The 19,488-nt window shown below is 33.9% G+C and overlaps 1 protein-coding gene across 1 annotated transcript in view; it reads left to right on the top strand.

Annotated features, from left to right (window-relative positions):
- The first annotated feature begins 2,663 nt into the window (after nucleotides 1–2,663).
- LOC116725860 (contactin-associated protein-like 4) overlaps nucleotides 2,664–19,488 on the top strand; it is a 34,741-nt gene continuing 17,916 nt past the window's right edge. The window contains exons 1-7 of the mRNA XM_032572256.1: nucleotides 2,664–2,701; nucleotides 5,727–5,833; nucleotides 9,321–9,440; nucleotides 9,530–9,730; nucleotides 10,331–10,493; nucleotides 13,340–13,467; nucleotides 14,472–14,642. Coding sequence (XP_032428147.1) covers nucleotides 2,664–2,701; nucleotides 5,727–5,833; nucleotides 9,321–9,440; nucleotides 9,530–9,730; nucleotides 10,331–10,493; nucleotides 13,340–13,467; nucleotides 14,472–14,642 — 928 coding nt within the window. The remainder of the gene's footprint in view (nucleotides 2,702–5,726; nucleotides 5,834–9,320; nucleotides 9,441–9,529; nucleotides 9,731–10,330; nucleotides 10,494–13,339; nucleotides 13,468–14,471; nucleotides 14,643–19,488) is intronic.

Below are 19,488 nucleotides of genomic sequence, written 5' to 3'. Positions count from 1 at the left end.
AAAATAAGAGCTTGTTGCCAGTGGAACTAGAATTTTTCATCAATATTAAGGAATTGTTCACGTAAATCTATGGAGCTAAATTGGTGCCATAAAGGTTTTTCAAAACAAAACATTTTGAAACTGAAAAATTTTGAAACTCACAATTATTTTTAATTTGTCTTATTTCAAGTACTCTAAAACAGTGGTCCCCAACCACCGGTACCGGGCCGCGCAAGAAATAATGAACTACTTCCGGATCTTTTATTTTGAAAATCCTAAACCGGATTTTACCGGTTACGTCTTGCGCGTCAAAATTGAGCCAACTTGCAGCAGAACAAGTAACAAAACAACATTGGAGTACTGCGCGCGCGAATCCCCCGCCCCCGAACAACAGACGCGCACCCCCCCTGACCGGTCCGCGCAACTAAAAAGGTTGGGGACTGCTGCTCTAAAATATTTACACTAAAAACTAGACCAAATTTCTCGGTAGGGTTTTGTGTTTTTGCAGTGCACCAATACAATTCCCAATCGCTGGAGGTTAATCAGCTTAAAGTATGTGCTGCTAAATTGGGAATTAGTAGAAAAATTAACAGTTTCATTCCTCTTTTGGGTAGCAATTGAAATTTAAAAACTATAACTCTGTTCCCATCCATTTGAGTTGGAAACAATTTAATGAGGTGAAAACAATAAGATGAAGCTGATTTGCTTTTTCCTCACATTTACACAACTAGAAAAGTCCTTAAGCATCACTTTAGTGTTTGACACATTGAAAAGGGGTTTCAGACAAACATGTATTTGACATACAGAACAAAGAAGGAGTGATTTTGGTTTTCTGAGTTGCTATGGCAACCAACACAGCTTGAGAGTTTTTGAATGGTTTGTCTTAAAGCTTTATGGATAAAAATGTCAAAAAAGCTGGAAATTCAGATCTACTGATTCTCTCGGACTTTTCAAGAGAAATTGTCCTTTGAGCAACTTCAGCTTTTTTCCAGTTTTTTTGTATTTCTTCAGGGATTCACTGTCAGGTCTCTGATTCAGACAATAATACAGCAGCACAACATGCAGGTTATTAAAAACCTGCATGCATAACATGTAGATTATTAGAACCTGCATGTTCTGACACTGAATACTTATGACCTGAGGTGCATGTAGAGCTGAAACCGATATTTACTTTATTTAAAGACGTGGCGTCTTTTTCTGGTGTTCTGACATGAAGTCAAACTGAACTTTTCCTTTAGTTCATTTAATTACCAGAATATTTGCTCCGTTTTTAGTTTCTTCACATTCAGAAGTTTACAAAACCTTTCCATAGTATTTTGATAGAGTCGCCATTATAGGTAACCTTCTACTAATTTATGCTAATGCTGGAATTTTGGAGAACAAATGAATTTTTTTCCGTTTTGGTCTTTATTTTTAAAACTCTTTAAAAATTATAACGAAAAATTATTATGTATAAAAACTCCCACCAAAGTGGACACTGTAAAATTAGATTTTTAGTTCTACGTTAAAATAACCAATATACCACAGTTTTGCTCTGACGTCATTCCTAATCAACATTGCATGTTATTAACTTTATATTCTAATATAGTATTTAATATAGTTCAACGTAAATGTTCGTCCAAACAAATGGACTTCCTGGCGCCATGTATGATTCCCAACAGGAAGCTGTCTGATTAACTGACAGAGACTTTAGCTTTGGGCTACACTGCCCCCCTATAGGTTTGGCATGTTTAAAGCAATGCTCAGGGGTATATCTACAATGGGGTATTAGCGCCATTGTAGATATAAAAAAAGAGGAGTTAATGTTCTCCAAAAATTCAGAAACTTTGAGATTAATATTTGAAAATAATTTAGAAAATGTTTCAAAAGTCGAAAATTTTTCACCTCCATGCATTGATTCATTGTAAGCATTTGTTTAATGCATGAATGTGTGACATTGTAATGTAGAGTTGTGTATCATCTACGTATCTTATTTCCTGTTGTAATCTGAGCTAGTGGTAGCATATCTTTATTGAATAAGAAGGGTCCCAGGATTGAACCTTGGGGTACTCCACATGTGATTACTCTCTACGCCGATGAAAAGTTTACTATTGACACAGAAAATGTCCCTGTTCTCTGTTATAGTGTGTTTGAGGTGAAATAAATCAACAGATCTGCCTCCATTTAACTAGAAAGTAATAAAAAAAACTTATCAGAATATTACAAATCAGTAAAATCTGTGGGTTTGTTTAAAGGCGTAGTAATGTTAGTGTATGTAAACCTCTAAAATTGGAGCAAATAATTAAAGGTTCTCAAATTCTTCAGGCATTCTGGACATAGAAATAGTTTTCTAAAATCTAATTTACATAAAACAGAAATAGTTTCACTGTTAGGAAGTAAGAAAAATGTAGTTTTAACTCAACACATACAACTTTGTCCAGAGCAAAGTGTGTTCTGGGAGTCTTTTGGTCAGTCAGCTGCACTTTTAATGCCCTGCATGTTGAGCTGAACCACTTTGTGAATAAAAGAGAGACGAGACGGCGAATCCCTGAACAGGAGCAGCAGAAACTCAAACAGAAAGGCACGTCTTCCCTCCTGCCCTGGATTCTCAGTTCAGCTGGCTGCCGTAGCTTAAAGTCTTCCCAGAATGCACCAGTGACAGCGAGCATGTCGGGAAAGCTGCTGCGCTGTTTCAGCCGGAGGCGATGATAGAAACCGAGAAGACTGGAGACCTGGAAGTTCAGTAATCCAGGAGAGATTAGAGAGAGCAGAAAGTTTTTATTTTCTAACACTGCAGCATGATGGAGGCGCGTGTAAAACGTTAATCACCCTAAAGGCAGGACACACTGATGGAAATTAGTTTCTAATCTTCTGAATTTTGCATAAATCTAGATCAGTGTTTCTCAGACCTCTTCACGCTGAGGAACACTTAACCCATTTGACAAATAATTTGAAATTGACCTTGTATTTATTTTAATATTTACAACCTGATATGAAAAGACCAGATAAGGCAATAATTCTTCTGTTCATATGAATATTCCTTGTTTTCTTTCCATCTGTATCTTCAGTTTTTGTTGTTTTTTTTTTAGTTATTCGGTCTGAAGCCACTTATCTGTTATTATTTTTAAACACAATTATTTGGTGAACAAACTGTACGCGTTGCCCTTTGAGGTCACATTACCAAAGAATATGCGAGTTAAGCCGCTGCGCCTATGGCCTCCGCACCACCAGGGGCCTCCAAGAGCACTAAGCTCTCATGAGAGAGAGAGAGACGTAAGAAAAACAATAGGTGGTGATTACCTAGATTGTTTTAATTGGCGAATAATTGATTTATTGCTTATTGCAACAGACTTACTAATCACCGTAACTTCATTTTAAAATTTATTTCTATTTATTGATGCTTTTATTGATCAAACTGTGGAAAAATTGTGAATCTTTCAATCCTGACAATAAGGACAGTTTTGGGGGCTTTAAACATAACTAATTGGAATTTATTGTGACAACAACAAATGAAAATCTGATCACGATGAATGATAAATGCCCACGCCTAATTTCCAGCATCTGTCATAATACTTGGTAGAATAACCAATTACTAAAATAAATATTATTTGTCAGTTTTTTAAGCTTCTAGCAGTAATGTTGGCCATGTTGTCTAATGCACTGCTAATTAAATGTCAGCCAAAAAACAACTCATATTTTAATAGCTTTTTTTTAATAAAGGTGTATATAGTATTACCTTAAACTAAAGTAAAAAGAATTGCTAAGGAAAAATGAAACACACATCTCTGATTTGTTTTAAATTGTAATGACCTGTAGTAAGAAAAAAAAATCTGAACTTTGATCATTTAAGAAAAGACTTCAAGTAAAAATCCGAGTCACATTATGGACGTTGTTTCTGTTTTATGATTCATTTTTCAAACTCTCTGCAAGGTCGCAGCTAAAACATGCCAAGTGTGCAGAAAAAACATGAATTACAGACTTTGTTCTTTTCTCTCACAAACACAAAAAAGTCTGTTTTTCCAAAACATTTTATTTATTTTACTTTTTTGCTAACTGCAATGTGTGTTTTTGATGACATTACTATGTTTTTCACCTCAGAGGTCACTTTTGTCAGATTCTAAAAAGAAAATAAAAGGTATTTGAAAAAAATAATTATATATTTTTATAAAAAGCTCGATAAATTTGACATGTAAGAAAAAAGAAAAAATTGGTCATTCTGATCAGAGATCAAGGTCATAAAACTGCAGTGCAGGAAAACGTGCCAGCACTATTTTTGCTCTGTTCCACTTAAAAGTCCCGGTTTCCTCCTTCACTCCTGAACGTCAGAACCTTTTTCCGTTCAGTCCCACTTATTCCCTTCCACATGTTCTGCTTTTTTTCCCACCACTTTTAGACCCTTTGCTCTTTAGGTTTGGTTGGATAAATTTAAAACCAATTATTTACGTTTGTTTCAAAAAAGCAAAACAAACAAAAAAAGAAACATTTTTCCTTAGCTGCGTTTCTATTACAAGTGTGAGCAAGACTTTGTTGGTATTCTCATGATGTCAAAAAACAACAATTTTGCAATTGCAGTGTTTCAATTTAATAAGAAAGACATTTAAAATCACACGTTAACTTTGTTTCCGCGATAAGTGATTGTGAATGTGAAATGGCATAAAAATACATAAGAAATAAAAGTTTAAATGTATGTCATAGACTCCTTATGCAAATTAGGTCATTAGCATGAAGCTAAAGCGTGATTAATTGCAACAGCCCACCTTAATAAACTTAAATATTACCTTGCACCTGACTCACATAATTAGATGTAATGGCAGCAGCTCACAAACGGCTCTGCAGGGAATGAAGTCAGCAGTGCCAGTCGCATGCTGAGCTCAGATTCTGAAACAAAACATTAAACAAAGTTGAGAAGTTTGGAGTCTGGTGTTTGTGTCTCGCTATGCAGTGCCTCGCAAAAATATTCATTTTCCTCCAACTTTTAACATTTCTGTTATAACACTTGTGAAAATCTTAATTTTGGGCTCTTTTCTGAATTAAGTTTAGGTTTTGTTCAGAGTTATTCGGTCTGAAGCCACTTATCTGTTATTGTTCAGACAGTGTTGTTCAGTTCTGTCCAACACATAAATATGTTTTGATTAAAACCATCTGGTTGTAGCTTTAGCTGTTTGTTTTGTCTTATTGTCTTTCTGGAAGGTGAAACTCCTTTCCATTCTCAGGTCTTTTAAACCTTTTAAATGCATTCTGGATAAATGCAACCAAAACAAACGTGCTAAGCTAGCGCTAGCGGGGAACATAACTTGTCGTCTTTTGCTAAAGGCAAAAGAAAAATCCTCCAACCACTAAAATCTGACATTTTTGTGGTTAACTACATTTTTGTTTACGTTTCGTAAAGAAGAAAGTTGCACTCAGTGTCGTCATCAGAAGTTTTTGTGTCGTTTCTTTCAGTAGTTCTTGTTGCAGCGCCCCCACAGGTGGGGAGGGGGACAGAATTTCTAAGGGTTTGGTTTGTTTGACACTGCAGTGAGAAAGAGAACCACAGCAGCTGAAAATGTAACAAATGTTGCAACTTTGGTCCCCATTCAATCCGAATCCACTTATGATGGCATTTTTGGTTGTTGTAGACAGAATGAAATTTAAAGGAGAACATTTTGGCAAAAAACTCAGAAATCTTTAGGTTAATCTCAGAAATTTTCCAGAAAAAACTTGAAAATTTCTAAGTTTGAAGATTCAAACCAAGTCGTTTGTGCGTTTCTCTGTTTTCTGCCCTACAGGTGCTTGCCGAGTCACTGCGAACACGGAGGAAGATGCTCTCAGTCCTGGAGTAACTTCCACTGCAACTGCTCCGACAGCGGCTACGGAGGAGCCACCTGCCACAGCTGTAAGCGTCGAGGCAGGAAGAGAAACGGCGAAAAATGCAGAAATACAATTAAGATTCAGATTTATTTCTGGCCCAAATTGATGCCTCAGCAAGTATAAAAACTAAAAGACAAAGTATCAAAGTTAAAAAACAAAAACAATAAAACATACCAAAAAATACATCAAATATTAATCAATACATAATGTGAAGAGTACAGCAGTGTATATCATTGTCGACCGACAGATTAACACGGGATTACTGATCTGTGTGTAGCTGAGATACTTTAATCTGTAAAAAAGGAAATCAGTCTTATGCTAATACTGAGGTTCTTCTGCATTCATATAAAAAAATATTCAAAATAAAACGCGTACAACGGCGTTTTGGAGGAAATTTCTGTCACAAAAATCAGAAATTCTGAGATTGAAATCAGAAATTCTTTAGAAAAACCTTGTGAATTTCTGAGTTTTAAAAGTCAAAAATTTTCTCAAAGAAACTAAAATTTTGAGAATGATCTCAAAATCTTTGTAGACTCCAAAAACATTTGAAGCTTTTCATTATTAAAACACAGAAATTTCCAAGTTTTGTTTAGAGATGTTCTGAAATTAATCTCAAAATTTTGATTCTGAGTTTTTCTCTCAAATTTTCTACTTCTGGAGCTCAGAAATTTTCTAGAAAATTTTTTTTCTAGAAAATTTCTGAAATGTCAAAATTTCAGATTTTTTCTACAGGTTTTCAACTTTTCAGATTCAGAAATTTCCAAATGTCTAAATTTTTCTACAGTTCAATCAAAAATTATCTAGAAAAAAACTTGGATATTTCTGAGACCAAAGTTTATGAGATTATTATTATTATTCTCTAAATTTCTGAGTTTCTCGCAACAAGTCTTTCTTCCAAAAGTTGAAAATTTGCTAGAAAAAAACTCAGAAATTTTGAGATTAATCTCAGAAGATTTCTAGAATAACCTTGGAAACAGCTGAGCTTGAAAATCTGACATTTGCTAGAAAATACCCAAAAATGTTTAGATTAATTTCTGAAATTTTCTAGAAAAAAAAAACTGGATGTTTCTTAGGTTTTTTTGGGTTTTTTTACTTTTTCAACATAAGCATTTTTGTTATTTTGTTATTTTGTTTTGGGAAAATCATTTAGTCATTTAAATTTTTATAATTGTATTTTATTTATAACTTAGGATTATTTTATTATGTTTTTTATTTGTGCTTATTTTTTTAATATATAAATTTTTTTTACATGAAAAGTGAAAATTATCGAATTAACATTTAAGAGAGTGGTCATATTTTAGCTCTTTTTCTACTTTATTCGAAGCGTAGTTTAAAAATAAATACTTTAAGATGTATCTTCTGTTCAAACCTAAACTTAACATTTTCTTTTATGTAAAGAAAGAAAATGAATTCTTCCAATCTGCATCTTCCTCTACATTTGTCTAAACACTCATGATGAATGCTGATGTATAAATGTTTGTTCTTATATTTCAAACCATGTGAACAGAGAGACTGTTATTATCCCAGCCATGTTTTTATTGAGATTACTTTAATTAGACAGTCTGTCCCTCAACAGTTAATTTTCCTGTGCATTTCTTCTTATGCCATCATATAAAACCTGTAATTATCTCCGTTCATTCGGGAATCGACCAAACAAAGTGGTGAAACTTCATTATCCTTTGTAAATTACAATCTGGTTTAATTTAAACTTTTTAAAGATTTCTTCTTGTTATATTCACCTGCAGATATCCTTCTGTAAATAATTAGTACAAATCGATTTATTGAGTTTCTATACTGCTTTACTCTACAGAATAGTTAAATAATTTTGTTTTAAATATATATTTTATTTACAAATGCATTTGTAAACCTACCGATAGTGATGCATTACCTGCAGGTCTTTGGAGACTTTTAGATAAGTTTGCTCTAAATTTTATACTTTGCTTCTTAGCAAAAATAGCATCATCCCTGGTGATACATAATGCAGGAATGAAATGTCACCTTTCCACGGGGGGATAGCGGAGGAGAGAACAAAGGGACGGCATCCTGCTGGAGATGAAAGCCACAATTTTCTCCCACTTCTGTCTTCAAAGCGCTCCGAAAAGCTCCGTGTCAATTCCCAGCTCCTAAATGCTGCTTCTTTTTTCATAATATTTTTAAGTACCAAAGACTTTCAAGTGCTAAGAATATCTTTAAATACTTTTTTTCCCCATTGAAAGAACAAAACCGATCATATTTATTTAATATTTTTATCTACAGGATTGTAGTTTTGACGGTGTTGAAGTCACAGACGGATCGAAGTCGCAGACGGATCCGTGGGCTAAATGTTCCTACTGTATCTGCGAAGCTTTGAAACAGAAAAACAAATGTGTAGAATAGAGCAGAAATATTATTTATTGTCCATTTTTCAGAGAAATTCAGGTGTAACAGCAGCAAAGTGACCAGGCAGGGTTACACAAAGTTACAAATAAAACTCAAAACACGCAATAAGAAACTGTAAATGTAAAGGTAAAATTAATAAAATGAGAAAAAAATACTGGATGATAATTTTTTTACATTTAAATTAGAACTAAAAAATGCACTAAATATACACTTGTAGGCACAGAAAGGGCATTGTACTGATTTTTCAGGAAGTTGCAGGAGGAAAAATTCACATTTAGAGTCAGATAGCAAGTCTTAGGGAAAAAAGTTAAATTTTCTTGAAAAAAAGACTTTTAGGAATATTTTTTACTGCACTGCAAAAACACAAAATTGTGCAAATATCTTAGTACACGAGAAATAAGACAAAACTAACTCACAAATAACTTTTCAGCAAGATAAGCTTGTTTTAAGTAAATAATTTATTTATATTGAGGAAAAATGACTCATTCCATTGGAAACTAATTTTACTTATAACAAAACATTCATCCAGTGTTAAAATGAAATAATCTGCCAGTGGAACAGAAACTATTTCATCAATATTAAGAATTTATTGACTTAAAACAACCTTTTATATTTGCTGAAAAGCTACTTCTAACTCAGTTTTATCTTATTTTAAATACATTGAGATATTTGTACTATAAACTAGATCGAAAATACTAAGATTTTCTGTTTTTGCAGTGTGCTTTTACTTGTGCAAACTTTCAGTAACTTCAGTGGATGAAGAACAAACTTGTTTTAACTAAATTTTGTTAGTTTTATGAATTTTATACCGAAAGAAAGTGATTTGAAGAAATTTTACTTCTCTAAATTATAGACAGTTGTTATAAAATTAATTATGTTTGCAATTTTGACTTTAATCTCAGAATTTTGAGAGGGGAAACAAAGTCAGAATTTGGGGAAGAAAGTAATAATTCTGAGAAAAAAATCATAATTCTAAGAAAAAGTAAAAATTTTGGGGCAAAAAAGTCAGAATTTGGAGAAAAAAAGTCAAAATTGTGGTATATAAAAAAAGATTAGAATATTAAGAAAAGTGAGAATTTCTTTTCAGTGTTCCTTATCCCTTTCTGTAATGTTATGTTATGTTTTCTCCGTAGCAAAATACGAACAGTCGTGTGAGGTCTACAAACACAAAGGCGACCCATCGGGTCACTTTCACATCGACGTGGACGGCAGCGGACCAATCAAACCCCAGCTCGTTTACTGCAACATGACAGGTAAAAAAAACAGAATTAAAATTTTAGATTTCTTTTCATTTCACACAAACGTTTAATAAGCTGCGTTATTGTTGTTTTGTGTCCTCCAGAGGACCAGACGTGGATTATAATCCAGCATAATAACACAGAGCTGACTCCAGTCCAGGCCTCCGCTGACACTAACCAACACTTCGTCAGCTTCCTGTATCCGTCTGAAGAGAAGCAGCTTTCCGCCATCATCAGCCAATCAGAGCACTGCGAGCAGGAGCTTTCCTATCACTGCAGGAAGTCCCGCCTCTCCAACAGCCTGGGTAAGATCTGGAAAAGTATAAAATAAAAAGATGTCTGGAGGCAACGTCTTTGCAAAGTAAGCTTTTCTATATCTGAAACCAGGACAGAGTGGAGGGAACTGCTGATTTAGTCCGTTAAATTACTATTTAAAACATTAATTAAATTTCACTTCCTTATTATCTCCGCCGCTTTACAGCACCTAATTGTTTTGGAAATCATCAGATTTTATTCTTTTATTAAACAAGGATTTAAATACACAGCTGAAGGCTGTTGGAAGGAATTAAAAAGCACAGAGTCTGATGAACTTCTTCTCAAAATGCTTCTTATCAACTTGACGGGGAGAAAACGGCACTTATTTCCTGTCCGAGTTCATCTGCACTGCAAAAACACAAAATCCTACACAATATGGTTAGACCAGTTTATAATGCAGATATCTACGGCAGAATATTAGGGGATCTATTCAAGAAACAAAAAATGAAAAGGGAGTAAATTTTCACCAAAACGTCCATTTCAGAATAATCTCAGAAACTTTCTGGAAAAAAACTGAAATTTATGAGTCTGAAAAGTCATAAATTTTTTCTGCATGTGAACGAGTGATGGCTGCTTTATTTTTGTTTTAGATGGGACTCCGTTCAGCTGGTGGGTCGGCGGCCCGGCTTCGGGTCAGATCCAGAACTTTTGGGGCAGAGCTTTGCCCGGCAGCCAGCAGTGCGCATGTGGTCTGCAGGACAACTGCCTCGACTCGAGCTTCTACTGCAACTGTGATGCTGACTATGACCTATGGTACGCCGAATTATTCTGCAGCTGCATTTCTATTGATCATATGACATTTTGGAATTAAATCACTTAATAGAAACATGCCAATAAAAAAAAAAAATTCTGACTTTTTAATAAAATATTTTTGTGCTGGGATGATGTGGTTTTTTTGGTCATCAGAATTGGTTTATGTTTCCAAAACTGCTATGAAAATACTTTTTTGCTTCACATGAATCACATAATCAAAAGCCAGATGTTACTACTGGCAGAAACAACTAAGAAGACGACAGGAAGTGGTTAGGGGATGATGGCAGAGCAGGCTTTTTGAATACTTATCTCGTGAACTAACGTATTCACATGTGATTTTAGTTGCGTTTCTTATTTAATGGAAACATCATAATCGCAAAATTGTGTGGGTTTTTTGGCATTAGCGGAATATTGACAAAGTTTTGTACACGTAGGAAATGCAGCTCCTTAAAAGATGTGTTTAGACCTTTAAGATTTTCTCTTGAAGGTTTTTTTTAAGTTAAAACCAGTGGTGGGTACTGCTAACTACAGTGTCAGCTAACTCCAAGGCACTAATTATTAACATTAGTTCTGATAATGGTAAAGCATTACAGTAGCTGCGTTTCCATTACAAATGTGCGCCAATGTGGAAAAAAACTAATTTTGCTTTTGCAGTGATTCCATTGAGTAAGAAACTCAATTAAAATCACACGTGAATAAGTTTCTTCACGCGACAAATTATTAAAAACATGACATATCATCATCCCCCAACTACTTCCTGTCATCTTCTTTGTGGTTTCCTCAAGTAGTAACAGCCAGTTGTAGATCATGTGACTCGTGATGTAAAAAAAAAAGTGTTTCCGTTGCAGTTTTTGAAATAAACCAACTTTGACACAACCGAGAAAACAACTTTTTATCAAAAAACTTGACATTTTTCAAGGTTATTTAGTTTCCATTAAGACAAATTTATTTTCAAAATGTAAAATTTCACACTTATATGGTCAACACATAGCAGAAGCTAATCACCAGACTGCAACCGCTCAAGAATTAATTGAACTTTGACATTAAAATCTAAATGTTATAAACTACATTTAGACATTGCATTAATGTTTATATATTGTTCTCTATAGTTTGTGTTTTATATTATCAGTTTCTTGTTTTAAATAAAGTTATAGGGGAAAAAAGAGACAAATGAACAGCTTTCATGTCCTTCAAAATAAAAGCATGAATATAAATGTCTACTTGAAGAGAAGAAATATTAATCAAAACTTACTCAACTTACAAAACAGACAAATAATTACCACCTTAGAATTTAACCGGTATGTATGTATTTAGCAGAAATGAAGTGTGCTAAAGTTAGCTAAATTGCTAAACAGAAGAAATGGCTCCATTATTAGCGCCTCCGCAGATTAGTGGAAGTTTGCCCACTACTGGATGAAATCATTTCAGTAACTTCATTGTTTAATCTTAATGTTCTGCCCAAACAGAAACAGTTTTGATAATAAAAGTGTTTCCTGAAACTTTTAAACTCATAAATTACTTTCTGATTTGTGGATTCTTCTATTCCAGGAACGATAATCTCATCCCAGATTATCTCCTGTTGTTAAATTCTGCTTCACTTTGTTGCTGCCAGTGTCTTATCAGATCAAATCCCACATTATTTCATTCTTGTGTTTTGCAGCAACAGAACAGTTGGCTTGGATGTGCAAATGAATCACTAAGCTAACACTGTCCATCATAAGACGTTGTGTCAGCTGAAATTCTTTTTTTTTCAGTCAGCACATCCTCAACTAACCCTGTGAGAACAAATGACTAGTCAAAGCAGAGTGTTTGCTTTCCAAACGTAATTTCTTCCACTTTTTTAGCTTAGTTTGACTTTCTGTGGAAAAACTTTTACCTTTTCTTATTACACTGCAAAAACACAAAGTTTGTTACCAAATATATTTGTTTTAGTTTCCAGTGCAGATATTGAAATAAGACAAAACTAACTCACAAGTGACTTTTCAAGAAGATGTATGAGCTTGTTTTAAGTGAATAATTTTTCAATATTTATTTAAAAAACATTCTAGTTTCATTGGCAGATTATTTCACTTATAACAAAAGATTTTTCCCCTGTTAAAAGTGAAATAATCTCCCAATAGAACCAGTACTTTTTACCAATATTAAGGAATTATTGGCATAAAACGTGCTACTATATATTTCATGTAAGTTAGTTTTGTCTTATTTCAACTGTACTAAGATATTTGCACTAAAATAGACCAAAAATACTTAGTAAGTGTTTGTGTTTTTGCAGTGTACTACTTTTTCTTCAACCTTCAGCAATTATTTACTAAAACAAACTCCTATATTTTGCTGAAAAGTTGTCAGTTAATTTGATCTTGTTTCAAGTGTGCTGAGATATTTTCACTCAAAATTAGACAAAAACTACTTGGTAAAATTTTCTGTTTTTGCAGTGTAGAGCCTTTTGAATATTGCATATTGCACAGACACAGCAATGGCTTCCTTATTCAATAATTATAGTGGTTAACTGTACAAAAAAAGAGTAGGAAAAAGGAGGAAAACAGAAAACTCTTAAATACTGAGGACATTTTTGTTGAGTTGGCCCAACTGGTTAAAGTTTTCTTTCTTCAACTTGTACTTAGTGTACTTACTTTCCTCCTCTACAGTTCCATAGTGAAATAATATTACTTTTTCATCAATATTAAGAAATTATTTACTTAAAACAAGCTCCTATGTGTTACTTGTAAGTTTTGTCTTAATTCAAGTGTACATATTTGCACTAAAACTAGACTAAAATTACTTGTTAAGTCTTTCTGTTTTTGCAGTGTACCTTTGATTGCTGCTCTCTTTCTCTTCTTCCTTGTCAGGACTGAGGACTCTGACCTTCTGACCCATAAGGAGAGCCTCCCAGTCCGGTCGCTGGTTCTGGGAGACATTCACCGTCCGGGTTCAGAGGCTGCCTACAGGGTGGGGGCTCTCCGTTGCCATGGAGACAGTAAGTCCAGGGGCGTGGCCTCAGAGCTGGCTGGGGCGCGGGCAGAGGCGGGACCCAAACATTATACTTAGTAACGACTTCAACATATTTTAACTCAAGTAAAAGTGTTTTTCTATCTTTTCTCTCTTTTTATCTTTTTTTGTTTGGATTTCTATCTTTCTCCTAATTTTTCTTTCTTTTTTCTTCTTTCCCTCTTTTTTATGTGTTTTTTTCATCTTCTCTTCTTTCTTTTTTCCATGTTCCATTTTTCTCTTTCTCTCTTTTGTTTTTCTTTCTTTTATTCCATTTCATTTTTTCTTTCTCTTTTCAGTCTTTGTTCTGTCTTTTCCTGTCCTTTATTCTTTTCTTCCTTTATCCTCTTTCTGTATCCATACTTCTTTTACTCTTCTTTCTTTCTCATTTTCTTCTTTTATTTTCACTTTTTTCTGTTCTTTTGTTTCTCATTTGTTATTTTTATCCTGTCTTCCTCCCCTCTCTTCTTCTTTTCTTTTAAAAATAAATTTAATCTGATGATTTTGACCCAAATCGTCCGGTTCTGCTGTCCAGACTCCATCTTTCCATTTAACTTCTTGTTGTGAAATTTCACTGCAGCAAATTAAACTTGCTAATTAGCAGACAGCCTGCTAAAATATGGCTCCCTTATGCTACGTAATAATAACTATCAATAGAAAATGTAAAATAAATTAAACTAGGTGATATATTTTACTTGTGATGAATGCTTATAATTTCTCCATTAAGTTTAATGAGTTAGTAAATAAATGCCTAAAGATAAATCAACATAAATGGGATAGCATAGCTGCTGTTGTGCCTTTTTTCCTCACCTAATTAGCCGAACAGTTGGTTCATTTGTTTACTACATGGTTTCCATTACACAGCCCTCATAATGAGTTTTCTCTTTAATGAGCTTTATTCCAATGTGATATATGCGACACTCATGTAAAAAAAAAAGAAAGTTGTGCCTCAGTTTTTCTAGATGGAAACAGAAAACTGTTTGTTTCTTGCAGAAAACTTCTGGAATGCTGCTTTTTTTGACAAGGAGACGTCGTACCTTCACTTCCCCACCTTTCATGGAGAGCTGAACGCAGACATCTCCTATCTGTTTAAGACCACGTCTTCCTCTGGGCTTTTCCTTGAAAACCTCGGCATCAAGGACTTCATTCGAATAGAGCTCAGGTGTAAGTGGCGTCTCAATGTTTTTGCTGTCTTGTTCTGCAAAAGGGTTTGTGTTGTTTTCCATCTGAACACAGTCTGCAGCTCTGATCGTTATTCTGGAGCTCGACCCTTGAGAGGATTCGCAATCAGGTGTTTTAATATCGAACTGCAGAGGAGGAAAGGTCTTCTCTGCTTGCTTACTTTCTTCTGAGTTAAAGTTCAACGCACAAGTTGAAGAAAGAAAACTTGAGCCATTCGGGTTGACTCAACAAAATGTCCTCAGTTACATAAGTATTTGCTGCTTTCTTCCTTTTTTCTGCTTTTTTTCTAGAGCTAACAATGAAAATGTATAAAATAATGCAGACAGTGCTGTGTCAGTGCAATATTCAGTATTCAAAAGGCTCTGCACTGCAAAAACACAAAATCTTACCAAGTATTTTTGGTTTAGTTTGTAGTTCAAATATCTTAGTACACTTGAAATAAGGCAAAACCACCTTTTTACTAAAATATATGATCTTCTTGCCAGTGGAACTAGGAATTTTCATAAATAAAAAGGAATTGTTGACGTCAAACTATGGAGCTAAATTGAGGCCATAAACGTTGTTCAGAAGAAAAAACAATGAGAATTTATTTTGAAACTAAAAAAAAAGAATTGAAAGTGAACAACGATTTGAAAAGGGGGAAAAAAATGTTCAAAACTACTTTTGCGATTCAAGATTTTTTCTTTTGGCCTCGATTTAGCTCCATATAATACATGCGCCTATTTCTTGCTGAAAAGTTATTGGTAAATTAGTTTTATTTTATTTCAAGTGTACTAAGATATTTGCACTATAAACTTGGTAAGGTTTTGCATTTTTGCAGTGTAAACAGCAGATAATAGATTTTTTCACTTCAAACAAGACAAAAGTAAAGAGTAAAATCATCTGCCAGATGGGCAAATTATTGACATAAAACTTTGTAATTAAATAGCAACCATAAGGTTTGTTCAAAAGAAAAGATAAATGAAACTGAAAAATAAAGTTCAAAACTGAAAAAAAATGGTCAAACCTGCTTTTCAGATTCAAGTGGGTTTTTTCTTTTGACCAAATTTTATGGTTCCAATTTAGCGCCATATAAAACAAGTTCTTGTATCTTGCTGAAAATTTACTTGTAAGTTGTCTGAGAGTGTAGAAACGGGACCAAAAATATTTGGTAATATTTTCTATTTTTGCAGTGTAGATGCAGCAGTTTTGGTACTGTATGTACACATTGAAAAACAGTCATACATTTCTGATATCTTGTGATTTGAATATTGTGGACTCTAAAATGCCACAACTTGGAGTTCACAAATACAGAACATCCTCCCAAACTATCAAAAAATATTTGTCCTGTTTTAAGCTTTTTTATTGGAGCATTTAGAGAAAAGAAGTAGCTGATGATGTCATGCCTGAGGCCTCCGTGTCACGTTTCAATTGATTTAGCTGAAACCGAAGATCCCTAATTGCAAAAGATAAAACTGAAGAGCTCTGACTCCGGGGGATAGTTAGCTTTTTGCTGACAAAACATGCTATAAATGCAGAAACTCCCTCCCATGAACGTTTAGCTGCACACTTCCCCTGCTCAATAAACCATTGGATATTTAAAGTGTGCATAGCAGATTTTGCTGCATTTGTGGTTTTGTCTTTCCTTTTCTTGCCGTTCTGCTCCGCATTCTTGACTCATTTTGGGGTTTTTGTTGGCCCCAGGATAAACTCATGGTGGAATTTTTCTGCAGAGCTTGTAGATGATGTATTGGATCGTAAAAGACGCAGGAGTCCCCACAGTCGGGGACCCATTCTGTAATTTCATACCAATCCCAGCAAAAAAACTCTTCTGTTCCCCACAGTCAGATATATGTAAGGCTGTGTTTTAAATCTGATATCTACTGATCGCCAGATTCCATTTTCATTCATTCAGTTATTTATTTCATTCAGTTTTTTAAAAAACAAAAAATCTTTCACACATAACCAAAACCAATGTAGCTTAACAAAACATTCCTGTTGGAAAAGGAGCAGGAAGAAGTGAACACTTTAATTTAATCCTACTCCTTTTCTCAATTCAATGAAATATATTGCTCACCGACTCAATAATTATCAGAAATTTGTCATTAAAACTATGTTATGGTATTCATATGAATATATGGAAATCCAGAACCAACAAATAGATTGTATTACATATAATTTCTGCATTATATGTAATATAATAGATATTATATTACATATAATATACACACACACACACATATATATATATATATATATATACTGTATATACTAAAATGAGAGGTGTTTCAGTTTCATTTTCCAACCCCTGTATATATATATGTATATATACATATATAAGTATATATGTATATATATAATGTATATACTGTATATATATAATGTATATAATACATATTATGTAATATAATATATGTTACATAAAAAACATATATTACATAAAAAACACATTACATATAATATGTATTATATGTAACACATGTAATACATGTAATTCCTCCCACGATTACATGTGTATTACATATGTAATACACATATGTATTATATTATTTACAAATTTTTTTTTTTCTTGGGAAATAAATCATTATTTATCATTATTTTACAAAAAACACCACCTGATTTGGATATGGGCCTAAACAAAAAATGAGTGTTTCACCCCATACTGGATGCATTAAGTTGTATATAAACTTCTTCATGTGTTGATCTTAAATCTTGGAAATTCACTCGGCATGTGAGCAAAAGTGCAGCTGGCTTGCAGAAATAGACAGATTGAGTCGAACGCTGCTGCTGCTCCATGAAGAAGACTCATTGTTAACTCAGAGCACGCAGGTTTTCGTTGCACTGCGTTGTTATCGTGACAGCTGGAGTTAAGATGTCTCTGAATCATTATTACTCATAACATGACTGGAGCCAGACAGCTGTTTCCAAATGAGGTTATGATTCCTTGAGAGTGCTTGCTTGTGCGTGTTTTCATTCTTATCTCAGTCCTACAGCAGCCTATGGTTTCTCAACCAGAACAAGAGAGTGGCAGTTTTTTAACTCTCGGCTTTTGTTTCCCCAAAAGATGGGAGTATAAGATAGGTCTATGGTCTATACAAAACATGTTCATTACAGTTTTCTCCACAAAGTCATTCTTACATATTGAGATTTTAGTTTGATCATTTCTGCTAATTTTGAGATTCTTTCAGAATAAGATGTTTTAGGGAGTCTGTCACTTTAAATCCAAATAAACTGCTGCTGGTTACGTCTTTCACATTTGAAAATGGCTGCAAACAGTTGTGCAATTATACAACTTTGCGTTTGTGAAAAGCAGAAGTGGAGCCTCCTGCACAACTAACCAGAATGCAGCAAGTGGCTTCTGGATGTTAAGTAAACAACAAAACACTAGTCTTTTCCAGCAGCCATTGTAAGTCAAGTTATGTTTATTTATGTAGCACATTTCAACAACAACAAGGCAGATCAGAGGATTTATTTTCTGTCATGAAAACATAAAACAGTCATTTTTATGTTCACTGTAAACTTTCATAACAAGTTTATTGCTTGTTATGAAACAAGCAATAAACATGACTTTTTGTCAAATTTCTTTATTATAATCATCAAGCAAATGTCCATCAATTATATTGATCAGCGTCCAATTTGCATTAATCAAAGGCAACTGTAAAAAAGTCATAATGTCACTTTATTCTCGTATTATTTCAACTTTATCGTCATAATATTATGAGACTAAAGTCAAAATAATATCAGAATAATGTCATAATTCAACTTTATTCTCATTATTTTGACTTTATTACGACTATTCTCATATTATTACGACTTTTTTCTCGTATAATTTTGATTTTATTCACATATGTCTTTATTCTTGCAATATTATGATTTTATTCTCGTAATATTTTGATTTTATTATTTATTTGCAGTTTTCTGGAAGTTTGTTCCAGATTTATGGTGAATAGAAGCTGAATGCTGTTTCTCAATGTCTGGTTCTGGTTCTGTGGAAGCAGAGCAGACCAGAACAGACTGTGATAAAACTAGCAGACCAAATGTGCTGGAGCTCTGCTTGGGTTGCTAGGTAACGGGTTGAGCGGCTCCGGGGTTACTAGGTGAAGGGTCACAGTGGCTGCTGATTGGTGATGTTACATTTGGAAGGTTTTTGAAATGATTCATGATTCCAGACACCAAAAAACTTTAATTTATTGCCAAAATACGGCAGCATGGTTTTTTTTTTTTAAAGCAGTAAAAACCCAAACCGAATTACAAAAATGTTCAAAATGTGAATTTTGCATCATATGAGTGAAAAAAATAAGTGAAGTAATGATCAGTATTAAAAGTCTGGGATCCACAACAGAAATAGTTCTTCATGCAGAGAAGGACGGATCCGAAATGCTCCAGGAGTCCTGGCCTGTCGCTCGGGTTGAGGAGGCAAAATTAGTGAATGTGGGACTTTAACTGCAATGCAGAGAGCAGACGGATAAAACAGCATCAACAAATCAATCCATCCGCCTTCACCGGCTGTGAGAACAGTACTTATGTGATACTTCATGAATAAACATGAAGAGAAAAACAGTTTTCATCCATGAAAAATGGAGCTAAATCAAAAGCTTTCTACTTTGTGTTTTAAGTGCATATGGCTTTTCCATCCCATCTAAAAAATATATGTTTTTTTATTTTTGTTTCTCTAGGACATATTTAATGGAAATCACAATCATAAATGTAGTTTTATATAAGGAAATCCTGTACTTAGGCAAGAGAATCGGTTTTTGTTTTGGACAATGATAAAAAGTCAGCATTAAATGTGTTTATTAGTCTCATGTTTGTATATTTTGAATGTATTATGGGCCATACTAAGAGAAAA

This window comes from Xiphophorus hellerii, chromosome 9 (assembly GCF_003331165.1).
Source record: "Xiphophorus hellerii strain 12219 chromosome 9, Xiphophorus_hellerii-4.1, whole genome shotgun sequence".
In the NCBI taxonomy this organism is placed as follows: domain Eukaryota; kingdom Metazoa; phylum Chordata; class Actinopteri; order Cyprinodontiformes; family Poeciliidae; genus Xiphophorus; species Xiphophorus hellerii.
Note: the sequence above shows the minus strand (reverse complement) of the source record. Positions and strands in the feature narration are given on the sequence as shown.